The 16,037-nt window shown below is 36.9% G+C and overlaps 1 protein-coding gene across 1 annotated transcript in view; it reads right to left on the reverse strand.

Annotated features, from left to right (window-relative positions):
- Window positions 1-16,037, reverse strand: part of THSD7A (thrombospondin type 1 domain containing 7A) — a 596,458-nt gene that overhangs the window by 194,643 nt on the left and 385,778 nt on the right. The window contains exon 10 of the mRNA XM_053714101.1: window positions 14,214-14,329. Coding sequence (XP_053570076.1) covers window positions 14,214-14,329 — 116 coding nt within the window. The remainder of the gene's footprint in view (window positions 1-14,213; window positions 14,330-16,037) is intronic.

The raw sequence follows: 16,037 nt of genomic DNA on the forward strand, positions 1-16,037 counted from the left end.
AGCTGCGCCATAACGGAAGTGAAACTGAAACGATACCAGAGGCCTACCCTAGAGCCTGCAGAGTAACGAACAACGCAGACAGATCAAGAACCCCAAAAGTAAGACCACATTAACAGAAGAACCAGGAAGCTGTCAGGCTATCGCTCCATGGAACGGAACATGTGGCAAAGGTGAGCCCTTCTAATATAAGTGGCTGAAACATAGTGCACGCAAAACAGTTAACCGCTGCGACACACATATCACTGTCTCTGCTAAAAAGACTGCAAGAACTGCTAAGCATCTAGCCACCCTCATATGCAGCAGGTGTTACACGAGGAACAGGCACATAGATGAAGGGAGATTATCACTGACAACGTCGGGGGAATGAAAACAGCATGAAAAGCAGTTAAAGTAAAGAAAGGTTCCCCTGAGGCACATAACTCTACATCTGAGATGCTAAGTTCAGAAACATAGACGCATCAGCGGTAACTACTTATAACCAATCACTATAGATATTATTCTGGCAAACAGCGATTTCAAGGGGTAAAACTCTGCAGAGCATACAGCAACAGAAACACTTCCTGAGAAATACTCAGTGTTAAACATGGCGGCAAGACGTAACATTAGAACTGATAAGACAACTAAGCAGACACCTTTGAAAACTCTCACCATGACATCATACTTACAAGCTGCAGACGTGATGGAACCATTACATGATGAAGCCAACCCAGGAGCACAATCACCTACACCTTCCCAGAACTCCCAACACAAGACCATGGTGATAACTCCTGAGCCGCAAATACAAGCATCTTTCTTAAGTAATCTGCCATCAAAGCAAGATATAGCAGATATAGTCCGTACGTGTATCAGGGAAGAACTTGCTACCTTATCTCAAGACATCCACACACTTGGTTTTCAAGTTGAATCACTAGAAAGCAACCATGACCAACTAAAAGAAGAAGTCCAAGTCTTAACTGAACAGGTCAATACTCAGCAAGATGTCATCCAAACCCTCCAAGAAAAAATGGAGGACATGGAAAACCGCAGTAGGCGGAAAAACATTAGAATTAGAGGAGTACCAGAGGAAGTCTTGCCTCGAGATTTCCCTGTTTATCTGCAAGCCCTGTTCCAGCATGTAAAAGAAACTTCACACACGACGGATATACAATGGGTGAGAGCACACCGATCACTTCGTCCCAAACCTCCCAGTACAGCACCTCCTAGGGACATCATCATCAGGTTCAAGAATTTTCTAGAGAAAGAGATGATCTTAAACCAGACACGCAAAAACCAGCCAATCCGCTTTAGAGGTACTGTATTGCAGTTCTATCAAGACTTGTCATATGAGACTTTGCAGAAGAGGAAGGCATTCTCCCCTTTGACCACAGCATTAAGAAACAAGAAGATCCCCTACCGTTGGGGTTTCCCAGCACAGATTTGGGTCATTCAAGATAATATTAGACTTATCTGTAAAACGCCAGATGAAATAGCGTCCTTTTGTTCCTCTCTGGACATTGAACCTATAAAGCCAACATCTGACAATAGCAACAGCCAGTCCTCTACCAAAAGACCTAACGACAGAATTCCAAATTGGCAGACTGTTTCCACAAAAAAAGGGAAAACTTTGATTCCTGTACCAACTAGATCACCTGTTACTAATCTAACTGTTTCCACAGAAGTGTCCTGAATTCTAGTCAATATTAATTTACAGGGCCTTATACCAAGATAGTTTATCGTTAGAATTGCCTTTCAGTTTGAAATTGTTTATTTACCAGAATGAAGGAGATCCTGTTAGATGAGACCCAGGGGCTAGCAACACCAAATCCCCCATGTATTCTCTCAATATACCCTATGTTAGGAAGAGAGACTTGTATTGTAATCCATATACTAAAACTTCAGTATATATGTTTGTTTGTTATGTGTTTACTCTAATGCACAACTTAGTTCTCACTGTTAATATTTTGTTTTGCAGAAAAACCTGTGTTCAAACTTTTTCTCCCGAACCCAGAGCAATGTACAATGCAGCATTCCTGATCAAGTTCTATCAAGTATAGGTAATGATGTCGAGACACACAGATAAACGCTCACACCATCTGACTTTACTAACGCAAAACGCTAAAGGGCTGAACTCACCTCATAAACGCAGCAAAGCACTATCTGACCTAGCTAAACGACATGCAGACATAATATTCTTGCAGGAGACTCATTTTCAATATCAAAGAGAACCAAAATATCTAGGGAAAACATACACCACACATTACCATAGCTCAGGACCCCATAAAAAAGCAGGAGTGAGCATCCTAATCAAAAAAGACCTCCCGTTCACAACTTCACATATCAGTAAAGACAAGGAGGGCAGATTTCTAGGCCTAACTGGGCTATTATATGGAAGACCCATAACGTTAGTAAATGTTTACGCACCAAATAACAAGCAAAATTCTTTCTTCCACACTATGTTTAGGAAAACATTAGATTTGGCAGTAGGTCCAGTGTTTCTAGCAGGAGATCTAAACTTTCCCCTCCAGCCCTATAAAGATAGTTCCAATCCTAAAATAATGGTATCCAAAAAAACTACTACAACATTATGGAGAAACCTAAAAGACCTTAACTTATATGACCTTTGGCGTCTTATACACCCAGATACAAAGGATTACACTTTTTATTCTAGCCCCAACAAGACGCATAGCAGATTGGACTATATTTTCACTAATCAGAAAGGCCTCCCTAATATACATAGCTGTGATATTTCCCCAACAGCATGGTCAGACCATTCGGCAGTAAAACTAAAATTCTCTTGGCCAGAAACGCAGTCAGATACGTTTCTTTGGAAGTTAGATGACACTTTACTGAACGACCCAGACACCCAATCGAAGATATCAACACTGATCACAGAATATTTTGCACACAATGTAAATTCTATAAATAATAAATATATGATTTGGGAAGCACATAAAAGTGTATTGAGAGGGGAACTAATAAAATTAAAAGCCCAGAGACAGCGTCATATGAGGCAACAATATAAAGATCTGGCTGATGAATTTTCCCGAATGGACCTGGCAATAAAACAAAACCCAAATAATTTAGAAATATTCCAGAAGTACCAAACGGCCCGCTCAGCCCTAGACAGTTTTTTAGATATAGAGTACCATAACCTACAACGGAAAACAAACAGCATGTTTTATTATGAGAGCAATAGAGCAGGCAAACTGCTAGCGAGGGCACTAAAAAAGAAGCGGTTTAAGTCATATATTTATGAGATTAGAAAACCACAAGGTCAGAGTCCCCTAACCACAACAAAAGAAATTCTAGATAGTTTTAGAGAATATTATATTAATCTATATAACATCTCCAAAACACCACCCTCAGAGGAACACCTCATAAATCTCAAGTCATATGTAGCAAAGTGTAATATCCCCAAAATTACACAAGACCAATTGCAAGACTTAAAGAAACCCATCACAGCGCATGAAATACAGCATGCGATTTGCACATTACAAAATGGGAAAAGTCCAGGCCCAGACGGCTTCTCATCAAAATATTATAAGCTCTTTTCCCAAAACCTAGTACCCCACCTAACGCCCCTTTTTAATGAAGTAACGGATAATAACCCGTTTCCTCCCTCTATGCTAGAAGCACAAATCTCAGTAGTCCCTAAGCCAGGGAAGTCCCCAGACACCCCGGCAAATTTCCGCCCAATCTCATTGCTGAATGTGGACATAAAATTATATGCCAAAATATTAACAGCACGTATTAATAAAGTCCTCCCCCAAATAGTCCACATCAACCAGGCCGGCTTTACGCCGACACGAGAGACACGAGACAACACTACTAAACTTTTAGCGCTAATGGAACATGCACACCGTATGCACACACCCTCCGCATTCATTTCAATGGATGCGGAGAAAGCCTTTGATAGGCTCAGCTGGAACTTCCTAAAGCAAGTTCTATCTAAATTTGGGTTTGATCAGGAATTAATTGGGAAGATTTTCTCATTATATAACACCCCACAAGCAAAAGTTAAGCTCAATGACTCAGTCTCAGACCCATTCCAAATAACAAATGGTACGAGGCAGGGATGCCCCCTGTCTCCACTACTTTTTGTATTATCCATGGAAGTATTAGCCTCATATGTTAGGGATAACGAACACATAACAGGGCATCGGATAGGACAGTCGGAATACAAAATTACAATGTATGCAGATGACATATTTACCACACTAACGCACCCTAGCGAGTCAGTCCCCGCCCTTATTCATTTGATACAAGAGTACGGCCTCTACTCTAACTTTAGTATAAATATATCTAAATCTGAATTGTTGAGTATTAACTTAGAGCCAGCAGCAGTAAAAACTCTGCAACAGCAATTTCAATTCAGAATTCAAGATAAAGCGATCAAGTACCTTGGGGTACATATCTCTCCTAATATCTCTGAAATTTTAACACTTAATTATAACTCACTTAAACTACATATATCCTCATTGCTAAGAGCTTGGAACAATAAATTCCTTTCCTGGCTTGGTAGACTTAATGCGATCAAAATGGTCATATTACCAAAAATTTTGTATTATATGCAAACCTTGCCCATTCCCCTCCCGGAACAAACAATCTACCAGATACAAAAAATGCTAACCAAGTTTATATGGGCAAATAAGCGACCACGCATAGCAACAGCAACACTTTACCGTCCAAGAGAATTAGGAGGCATGGGGGCCCCGAACCTACAACACTATAGGCAGGCAACCTTTCTGACCAGAATCGTTGACTGGTGTAAGAATGCAGTCAATAAAGAATGGGTCCAGCTAGAACATCAGTTAGCTAACAATACTCCGCTAGGAGGCTCCTGCTGGCTCCCTCCCAATCAAAGAGCACTTCCAAAAACTGTACCCACAACGACATGGGAAACTTACAAATGTTGGGATAGGGTAATCAAGAAATATCCGCACATCTCCTCGACATACTCCCCGCTGACCCCGATAATGGGGAACGCACTCCATCCACTTAACCTTATAAAGAGAGGGGAATATCCCTTAAGTATACGAGAATCTCTTCCTGTCTGTGAATTTTACACAGCAGGAAAACCGAAATCGCAAGAAGAAATTATTGCTCAACATGGCCCTAGATTTCAAGATTGGCTAGCGTATTTGCAAATATCCCACTTTCTCACCACACACCCGTCCAAAGCACATCTAACTCGACCTCTTACCCCATTTGAGAATATATGTATCAACCCTCTACCAAATCGAGGAATATTATCTCTCACACACAGACAAATTTTAGTTACATACTCTAAAACACTGCCATCTTATGTCAGCGCATGGGAGAAGGAATCAGAAAGCTCTATGCCCAGGCGAACATGGTGTGATATATTCACACGCATGAGTAAAGCTTCTTCATCCATCTCTATTCAAGAGATGAATTTGAAACTGATGTGCAGGTGGTACTATACACCAGTGCGTCTACACCAAATTTTTCCCACAGTTTCAGACATGTGCTGGAGAGGCTGTCAAGATAGGGGCACGCCATATCACATCTGGTGGCAATGCCCAATAGTAAAAGATTACTGGGAGGCCATCAAAAGAGAAATTGAGAAAGTTTTGCAACTGTCCTTACCACTAAACAGCTGGACTCTTCTTTTTAACTCATTCCCTAAAATAACTTGTAAATATAGGCTAACACTTTTGACAATTATGGTCAATTCAGGGAAAAAATTAATACCATTAAACTGGAAGAAGCCAGACCTTCCTTCAGTGGAGGTATGGAAAGCTACAGTAACACATGCACTTACATTAGAGAAATACCACTTCAAGCTGACCAACCGACAAGACGACTTAGACTCAATACGATTTATATGGGACGAATATAGAAATGCCTGACTAGATAAATAGTGAGAGTAATAGCCGAGAACCTTAGTACCCATAGCAAGGTAATTTGTACGTCTTAGATACCAGCTAAGCAATGGAATGCAAAATTTTCACTTAACCATTCAAGCACAAGTACATAAACGCTCTGGGTTCTCCCTTCCCCTTTCTTTTCTTTGTTTTATTTTTTTTTTTAAAATCCTAATAACTAGGAATTCCTTTCTGCAGTTAAATTGTTAATAATATGTTAAATGTATAAGTAGATAATGTGAAGCAAAGCTGTAACTGTACACCTTACCATTGAAAACTGTATGCTTCTGAACTTTTCAATAAAAAGTTAAAAAAAAAAAAAAAAAAAAAATTCAGCAATCAAAAAAAAAAAAAAAAAAAAAAAAAAAAAATTGTATGAAGACAACATACAACAACACTGGGTTAGTGAAGACAAAAAAACTTCTGACCGGTTTCGGTCGTATTGACCGTAATCATAGAATAACACCTGTTAAGGGGTGCACCCTTTTAAGTCTAACACTACATGTTGATTGGTTAAAAACAACAAGACTTCAAAACTTAACCCTATACATACCATATTAACATTTTGTGCAGATAGTAAACACTTAATAAGTGAACAAATAGATGAAGATGTATATTACAAATAATAATTGAAACTTAAATTTTATATACATATATACACTGCATATAATTGGGATAACAATGCTTTTAGAGATTGAGCAGAGGGAAGAACACATTATAAAAGACTGAACACATTGTAAGGAATGATGACTCCATATATATATATATATATATATATATATATACATACATACATACACATGCACATATACATATATACATATATACATACACCCGTACATATATACGTACATCTATGCTAACTGGCCTACACATAAGGTCCATACTCTATGCCTTACTAAATTTTCAACCTGATTTAAATTAAGTTCATTAGGCATATATTATCCACAAACAGATCACAATCAAATAATATTAATATTAATATGTCATCAAAGAAGGATCCATCAATCATAGATATCTGAACATATTTGTGGATAAAAATGTGTATTGTCTTATGCATTGGGGCAATTGTTATGTAGACGTCAAGACCATAGGGGAAAATAAGTATGTATATATATATAACTAATTTAATATGTCCAATAATTCACTGTTTTCTAGTGTCCATTACTATAATTAGTGAAACAACTTAATAATAGTAGGATATAAATAATGAAATATATCCAATTACAATGGTTTATTTTTGCCAGTAGTTTATAACATCATACTCTGAGTTATAGCCATAAGGCAAAAGACACTTTGTTTTAAAAATCCAATAGATTTCTTGTTTGCTTAAGATGGACAACTTATCTCCACCCCTTGGTGGTGTGCCAATTTGTTCAATGGCCTGCCATTTAAAAGTTGTAACATCCTGGTTATGGTACTCAATAAAATGAGTGGAAAGAGCTGAACATGTTCTTTTACTAGAAATATAAGACAGGTGTTCTTTTACATGCTTGCCTACCTCCCTAGTGGTCCTACCTGTATATTGTCTCCTACATTGGGTGCATTCTATAATGTAGATGACAAATTTGCTCCTACAATTTATGCATCCCCTAGTCGGGAACTCCTCACCTGTTACATGGGACCTAAATGTGGGAGAAATATTGATGTGATCACAAGAGGTACATACTTTTCTTCCACATTTGAAGGTACCATTATGCTTTAACCAAGATGAGCCAGAAGTACTTGCTGTCTGTAACATACTGGGAGCCAAAATATTCACTAGTGTCACATTTCGTTTAGGTACAAACATGCACCCTTGTTTTATTTCATCTTTCAATTGTTTGTCTCCCATAAGAATGGGTAGGTTGTTTTTAATAATACGACATACTTCATCATATTGATTAGAATATGATGTAATGAATCTCAGTTGTTTTTTGGTGTCACTCTGGTATTGTTTTTGTTTTTGTGGCTCATGTATTTCTATTCCATCTTTAATTTCAAAGAAGGCCTTATCAATTACTTTACTAGGATAACCCCTTTTGAGCATTCTTGATTTCAAGTCTCTGCTCTCTCTTCGGAAAGTATCTTCTCTCGTGCAATTCCTTTTTGCCCGCAGGAACTGACTTTTAGCAATTCCTTTAAAAACGTGCCGTGGATGGCAACTGCGGGCATGAAGGAGATTGTTGCCTGAGATAGGTTTCCGATAGAGGGCAGAAATAACCCTGCCTTTCTGGATATCTCCTATGAGGATAACATCCAGGAAATTAACTGTTTCTTTCTGCCACTCATATGTGAACTGTATTCCCACCTCATTGATGTTTAGTGAATCTACAAATTCTTTTGCTGATTGTTGGTCCGAAGACCAAACAATAAGCAAATCATCAATGAAGCGGACGTACAAAGCAATGTGATTAAATCCGGTGGTACTACCTCCATAGACATGGCACCGCTCCCACCAACCCATGAAAAGGTTGGCATATGAGGAAGCGAACATCGCCCCAATGGCGGTGCCACGTCTCTGGAGGTAGTAGCGTCCTTGGAACATAAAGAAATTGTGCTCCAATAAAAATTTCACAATCCTGACAACCAAACTTTTGGATTCATATGATAAATCAGAGAAAAGATTAAAAAAAAATTCAATTGCTTGGAGGCCTTGTGTGTGGGGGATCGAGGAGTACAGTGATACGACATCAATTGTCAACCAACTGTACTCCTCTTTCCAAACTATTGGCTCCAACCTCTGTAAAGCATGTGATGTGTCTCTAATGTAACTTGGTAATAGGGTCACCATGGGTTGCAGTAAGTCATCAACCCATTTAGACAGTGGCTCTAAAAGAGAGCCAATACCTGCCACTATGGGTCTCCCCTTAATATTGGTAAGACTCTTATGTACCTTTGGGAGGTGGTGGAAGATGGGTGTCACAGGATCAGTGACCAGACAAAAATTGGCTGTATCCTGATCCATGAGACCCTCCTCCACCACCTCATCCAAAAGAAGAGATAACTCTCTGGTGTACTGTTTAGTAGGATTGTTAGACAAAACCGTGTAAGTGTCACTATCATTAAGCTGCCTTAGGGCCTCAGTCACATAGTGTGATTGATTCATTACAACCACACTCCCGCCCTTATCTGACTGCCTGATCACAATGTCTTTGTTTTTTTGTAATTTTAGCAATGCTTCCCTCTCTTTTATGGTCAAATTGGAAGCATTCTTCTCTACAGAGTTAGATAAATCTGTTAAATCATCCACCACCCTTTCATGGAAAACTTCCAGTATTTTACCTCTAGTTTTAGTTGGGTGAAAGGTTGATTTATTCTTCATTTTAGATTTAACCTTGCTAACTTGTAAAGCCTCATCTCTCTGATTAATACTACTTAGATCTTCTAGATCAATAAGAGTGCAAGTATCATCAAAAGAGAGGTGTTGATTTATTGTAGTTTGTTCCTGAGGAAGGACCAAGTTGTCAGCATTAGACTCATTATTAGTTTTAAAGAACTTAATTAATGTTAAATCCCTTATTAATTTATTGAGGTCAAGTATAGTTTGAAAAAGATTGAATTTTCTTGATGGAACAAAACCAAGGCCTAAATTAAGTACTCTAATTTCTAAATCCGATAATGTATAATTGGAAATATTGATAACCATATTTATTGGTATTTCTTCACTTTGGCATTTTTCCCTCTCAAAGTGTATCTCTTTTGTTCTGTCTGTCCTTTCTTTGTCTTTATCGTGTCTATATCTTCCCTGATTCCCCCTCCCTGAAATTGTTTGGGGTTCTCGCGAAAAACCTGGGGGGTGGATTTATGTGTTTGGATTTGATTACATATAGTGCCATTAGTTTTGGGTCTAGTTCCTTGATCTGAGTGTCCCTTAAGAATACCTTTTTGTGTAGTAGTTGCTGCACATATTGCTGCTGGTATGTCTGGGATCTCATCTCTTTCATTACTAGAATTTGAATCATCTCCTGAAACATATTCAAAACTTGATGCAAATCTATCCTCATCACTACACTCATTCTCAGAATCCGAAAAAGTGACCTTTTTTGCACTTTCTGTAGGGTTAGTATTTCCCTCATTTCCTGATTGGTTATTGCGTCTGTTATAACGCCTTCTCTTATTTTTATTTTTATTTCTCTTATTTATAGGTGTTGGATTATCACCCTCTTCTTGGTTGAACCAAGATTTACTTCTTTGTTTGCGTCTCCAAACATAAACAGTACCTAGGGAATAATCTTTTTGATCCCTGATAAATTTTGTGTGTTTTGTCTGTATGACCAATTTTTTTAGACTCTTCTATGGTGTTTTTAAAAATCTGTTCAAATTTGGTATAAATATCACAATTAGAAAATCTAGACATTTCATTCTCAATATTAGTAATCTTGCTTTTAACATCACACAATAATGTATCCTTATATTCAATTAATAGAGATCAATGTAAGAGAACAATCAGAAAGGGCTTGATTCCATCTAGCTATAAACGATTCATCCTTAACATCATATGTGGGAAATTTATTTAGCCTAAGGCCTCTAGGTATCATCTTTAATGCCAAATACTTTGATAAAATCCACTTATCCCATTTTAATTTTTGTTCTTTTAGTTTTAGGTACTCATAGTCCTGAAATAAGTCTCCTAATTTTACATTAGGAGAATCACAATTAAAGACATCTTCCAGATTTAAACAGTCCAAATTATCTTCATCTATGTCCTTAAATGAATATGTATTTTCCATGGTGTATTAGTCAAACACAATTAAAGGAACTTCATGCACACTTTGTAGCTATAATTAGAGCTTATTTTGTGTAAGCACAAGAGCTAACAAATACAATCAAAGTCAATGGGAGAAATATAAATAAACCAAAATGAAATGTCCTTTAACAAATCTTCTCCTTTATCCAGTTAGTATTCATAAAAAGACACCAATGAGGGGAAATCAATAAACAAATAGACTGGCGAACCAGTCATGAGAGCGTGGTGTCTGTTATGAATTTAGCAAATAAGTATATTGCTAATGGTACTACCAATGCTGAACGAGTTCATAACCCACAAAAGTTCATAGAAGCCATAGTGCAGGGGTCCACGCTGCGTTTTAAACCCGTAGCCGGCAATATGTGAGTCTAGATGTTAAGTACTAGAACAGCAATACCTATGCGCTAAAGAGGTCAAAGCTTTAGGAGCTAGCGGTATGTTCACTCACCCACCAAATATAAAGATGTAAAGTCTCGAACTGTAGTAGAAGTAGTAAGCCGGTATCCTAAGATAGCATACTTGCACAGATGGTAAAAACCTTTCTTGCTGTGCTAGCTCTGTGTGGCGTACCACGTGCTCAGGAACTGGCCAATCCACAGCCCAAACTGCTCGTGCTCTTGGTGACGTCACCGTCAGCTGGGGGACTCAGTAACCAATCAGATGGTGCAGTCCCTCTATTGAAGATTCTTCGTATCGAGCAACTTGTGTCCAAATCCACAAGGTGATATCCTTGATGACGTCACCGTCAGCTGGGGGACTCTGTAACCAATCAGATGGTGCAGTCCCGCTTTTGAAAATTCTTCCTTGTAAACGATCCGTGCCCAAATCTCGAAGGTAATCTTTATGTAGTGGGGATTGATAACTCAATACCGCTGTTCACAGCTAGACCATAATTATAGCGCAAGTCCTGGAGGAGGTTATTTTTGGATATCCCACAGACTTGAAAAGTTCTTGTTCTAGGCAAAAAGAGTGGATTCCCCACAATCCACAGAAATATGTAAAAAGAAGTATATCCAGAACAAGTAATTGAAAATCAGTTGTAGCTTTATTCCTTAAAATTGTATGAAGACAACATACAACAACACTGGGTTAGTGAAGACAAAAAAACTTCTGACCGGTCAGAAGTTTTTTTGTCTTCACTAACCCAGTGTTGTTGTATGTTGTCTTCATACAATTTTAAGGAATAAAGCTACAACTGATTTTTAATTACTTGTTCTGGATATACTTCTTTTTACCTACATTATATTATTAACCCCTAATCTGCCGCTCCAGACACCGCCGCAACCTACATTATACTTATGAACCCCTAATCTACTGCCCCCAACATCGCCGACACCTACATTATATTTATTAACCCCTAATCTGCCCCCCCAACATCTCCGCAACTATATTAAATTTATTAACCCCTAATCTGCCGCCGCCAACGTCGCCGCCACTATTATAAATTTATCAACCCCTACACCTAAGTCTAACCCTAACCCTAACACCCCCTAACTTAAATAGAATTTAAATACATCTAAATAAATTTACTACAATTAAATAAATTATTCCTATTTAAAACTAAATACTTACCGATAAAATAAACCCTAAGCTAGCTACAATATAACTAATAGTTACATTGTAGCTAGCTTAGGGTTTATATTTATTTTACAGGCAACTTTGTATTTATTTTAACTAGGTAGAATAGTTATTAAATAGTTATTAACTATTTAATAGCTACCTAGTTAAAATAAGTACAAAAGTACCTGTAAAATAAACTCTAACCTAAGTTTCAATTACACCTAACACTACACTATAATTAAACTAATTACCTAAACTACCTACAATCAATTACAATTAAATAAAATAAACTAAATTACAAAAAAAACAAACACTAAATTACAGAAAAAAAGAATTACAATAATTTTAAACTAATTACACCTAATCTAATCCCCTAATAAAATAAAATAAAAAAATAATAATAAAATTCCCTACCCTATACTAAATTACAAATAGCCCTTAAAAGGGCCTTTTTCGGGGCATTGCCCCAAAGTAATCAGCTCTTTCACCTGTAAAAAAAAATACAATACCCCTCCCAACATTTACAACCCACGACCCACACACCCAACCCTACTTTAAAACCCACCCAATCCCCCCTTAAAAAAACCTAACACTACCCTCTTGAAGATCACCCTACCTTGAGCCGTCTTCACCCAGCCGGGCACAAGTGGTCCTCCAGAGGGTCCGAAGTCTTCATCCTATCCGGCCAGAAGAGGACCTCCAGACTGGCAGAAGGCTTTATCCAGGCAGCATCTTCTATCTTCATCCTTCCGCAGCGGAGCGGGTCCATCTTCAAGACATCCGACGGCCGACGACTGAATGACTGGTCCTTTAAGTGACGTCATCCAAGATGGCGTACCTTGAATTTCGATTGGCTGATAGAATCCTATCAGCCAATTGGAATTAAGGTAGGAAAAATCCTATTGGCTGATGCAATCAGCCAATAGGATTGAAGTTCAATCCGACTGGCTGATCCAATCAGCCAATAGGATTGAACTCGCATTCTATTGGCTGTTCCAAAAAAAGACTACCAGCGGGCATTGAAAAGCAGCGTTGGGACCCCTCAACGCTGCTTTTTAAGGCTAACGCAAGACTCGTAATCTAGCCAATTTATTGCAAAAATGCTAAATATTTTTTTCAAAAATTATACTTTGCTTTCTGACTACAGAGTCACTTTAACTACTGTTATTAAACTTCCTATATTTGCTATTTTTATTACACTAATATAAAATTACATATCATTCTGACCTTTTTTTTCAGAAAAAAAATCAAAATCATGATAGTGCTAAAAAGTGACTGCCAAAACCAAATATTTTTCAAATTCAGAATAGAATGAAGGATCCTGTATACAACATGTTTAATTTTAAAAAGCGTATTCTCATGACACATCTTTAAAGAATTTCTACATTTAACTAGAAATAAGATCTATGTATGCATCTAAGTTTAAATGGATTCTAATAATTTAAGAAACATAGAAAGAGACAATGTACTCAGACAAGCAACTGATAAGAGTTAATTGTATTCAAAGATCCTGCAGGAAAACTAATTTAAATGGGTTAGGCTTGCTTTCATCCAACCAGTTTGATTTCTGCTGCTGCCTCTTGCTTACATGGCTTATGCTGAAGTACTACAATTATAGGTGGCAGTCTCAACATACAAAAAACATCAATTTCAATTTAAAGGAAATGATTGTAAACACTTTAATGTGTTTCCAGCTTGTAACATTAAGCATTGCATGTATATTAAGAGGGGATATTTTGTAGTACAATGTCCCTTTTAACAGCATAATTATTAATTCATAATAATGTCATGTTGTAATGCAGTTTTAGAGTCACATGTTTCTGATTCGAAAAATCCATATTCAAAGAAACAGTGACCCAGTTAAGAAAACTGCATAAATCCTATAAAGAATCAGTTTTCATTTATGACATGGTTTTTGAGGTTTCATTTTTATGCAAAGCTCAAAAAACACATACATAAAATAGATTATTATAATAATCTTCTTAAAGAATTAAACCCTTTAAAGTTTGTAAAAATGATAGAGAAAAAATATAGCAGTGCAAAAAATACAATTTTACCTTCTTCACAAGATGTAGGGCAAGGTGTCCATTCACTGTATGGAGTAACAATACAATCTTTTCTGCAAGGTAGCAAGCATGGCCTCATTGTCTCTGGTCGAAGGCTTTCAGGGCATCTAAGAGAAACAAGGATCATTTCACAAAGTGTGGTTGAGAATAGATAATATAGTCACAAATTGTATTGCAGAGGTTTGGACATTACTTAATTGTCCCGGGACAATGTAGGCAATACAAATTAAATAGAGAAATAGAGGCCCTGTTAGGATGAAAGTTTTTTTTACATTTCAGGGCTTTATTTAGAAAGAGGCTGGAACATTTTGACTCAATAGTTAAAGTGTTAAAGATTAGTTAATAGTATACGAATAGTGCAAGATTTCTCACAAAATAATATAGTTAAAGGGCCACTAAACCCAAAATCTTTCTTTCATGATTCAGATAGAACATACAAATTTAAACAACATTACAATTTACTTCTATTATTTATTTTGCTTCATTTTTTAGATATCCTTATTTGAAGAAAAATCAATGCACATGGGTGAGCCAATCACATGAGGCTTCTATGTGCAGCAACCAATCAGCAGCTACTGAGCATATCTAGATATGCTTTTCAGCAAAGAATGTCAAGAGAATAAAACAAATTAGATAATAGAAGTAAATTAGAAAGATGTTTAAAAATGCATTATCTTTCTAAATCATGAAAGAAAAAATGTGGGTATCATGGCCCTTTAACTGCTAGGGAGTATCTTCAATCAGATGGGCTCCCTATGATAAAACTTTGTAACTAGTTCCATATCAGCTGACATTTCTGTTCTGTAAATTCAGATGTCTGGTAAGACCATCAGAAACTGCACTGGATAATGTGCAGCCTCTTCTGAACCAGATATACCTTTTTGGGCTAATAATAGTGAGAACTCATGTTAGTCATGACATTATTGGGCATAGCTAAATTGAACAATAAGGAAATATTTACTTGACATGTACCAAGGTTGCCAGCTGTATAAACCTGGGCCTGTATACAATAAATTTATGAAAATGACAACCCATTTTCTTAAACAAAATTATATATTACAATACAAGAAACAATATTACTTTATATGATCTGCAAATGTATTAAAACTATGATAGTAAAATCAGAAATTGCACTTTTCTATATTTAGATCATAATGTGCTTTACTTCTAAGGTTTGATCAGTTCCAGAACCAAATATAAAGCTCTCAGACTTTCCAGTGGGATGAAGATACATTATTATGAGTTATCACAGAGCAGTTTTTAAAACAGAAAAAGAATAAGTTGTAAGATGCAATCATAGTTTAAACTATAACAAAAAAGGTAGTGAGCTATGACACATCACTTTATGGTTTGTAGGCTTTACAAATTAAACAGATTTCTTTTATTGTAACACAAAACTAATGGTCAACCATATTAAGCAGAGGAATTTGATATATTCTAATGAAGTATTTATTAACCAAAAGTTGTTATTTTTTTCCTTTTGTGAATATCTACCCTTTTCCTTTTGTGAATTTCTACCCTTTTCCTTTTGTGAATTTCTACCTCTGAGCAAACATTTTTGTTCATTTCAGTATATGCCACACTGCACAACTCTCTACATGAGTCTGTCCTGCTTGTTGGGTTCACAGCATAAATGGCTTAAAGGTTTTAATAACTATGCATGCCCCTTTTTAAATGTATCATTATGACTTAAAGGGACACTGAACCCAAATTTGTTCTTTTGTGATTCAGATAGAGCATGCAATTCTAAGCAACTTTCTAAATTTACTCCTATTATCAATTTTTCTTCGTTCTCTTGCTATCTTTATTTGAAAA

Source organism: Bombina bombina, chromosome 5 (genome assembly GCF_027579735.1).
Source record: "Bombina bombina isolate aBomBom1 chromosome 5, aBomBom1.pri, whole genome shotgun sequence".
NCBI lineage: Eukaryota > Metazoa > Chordata > Amphibia > Anura > Bombinatoridae > Bombina > Bombina bombina.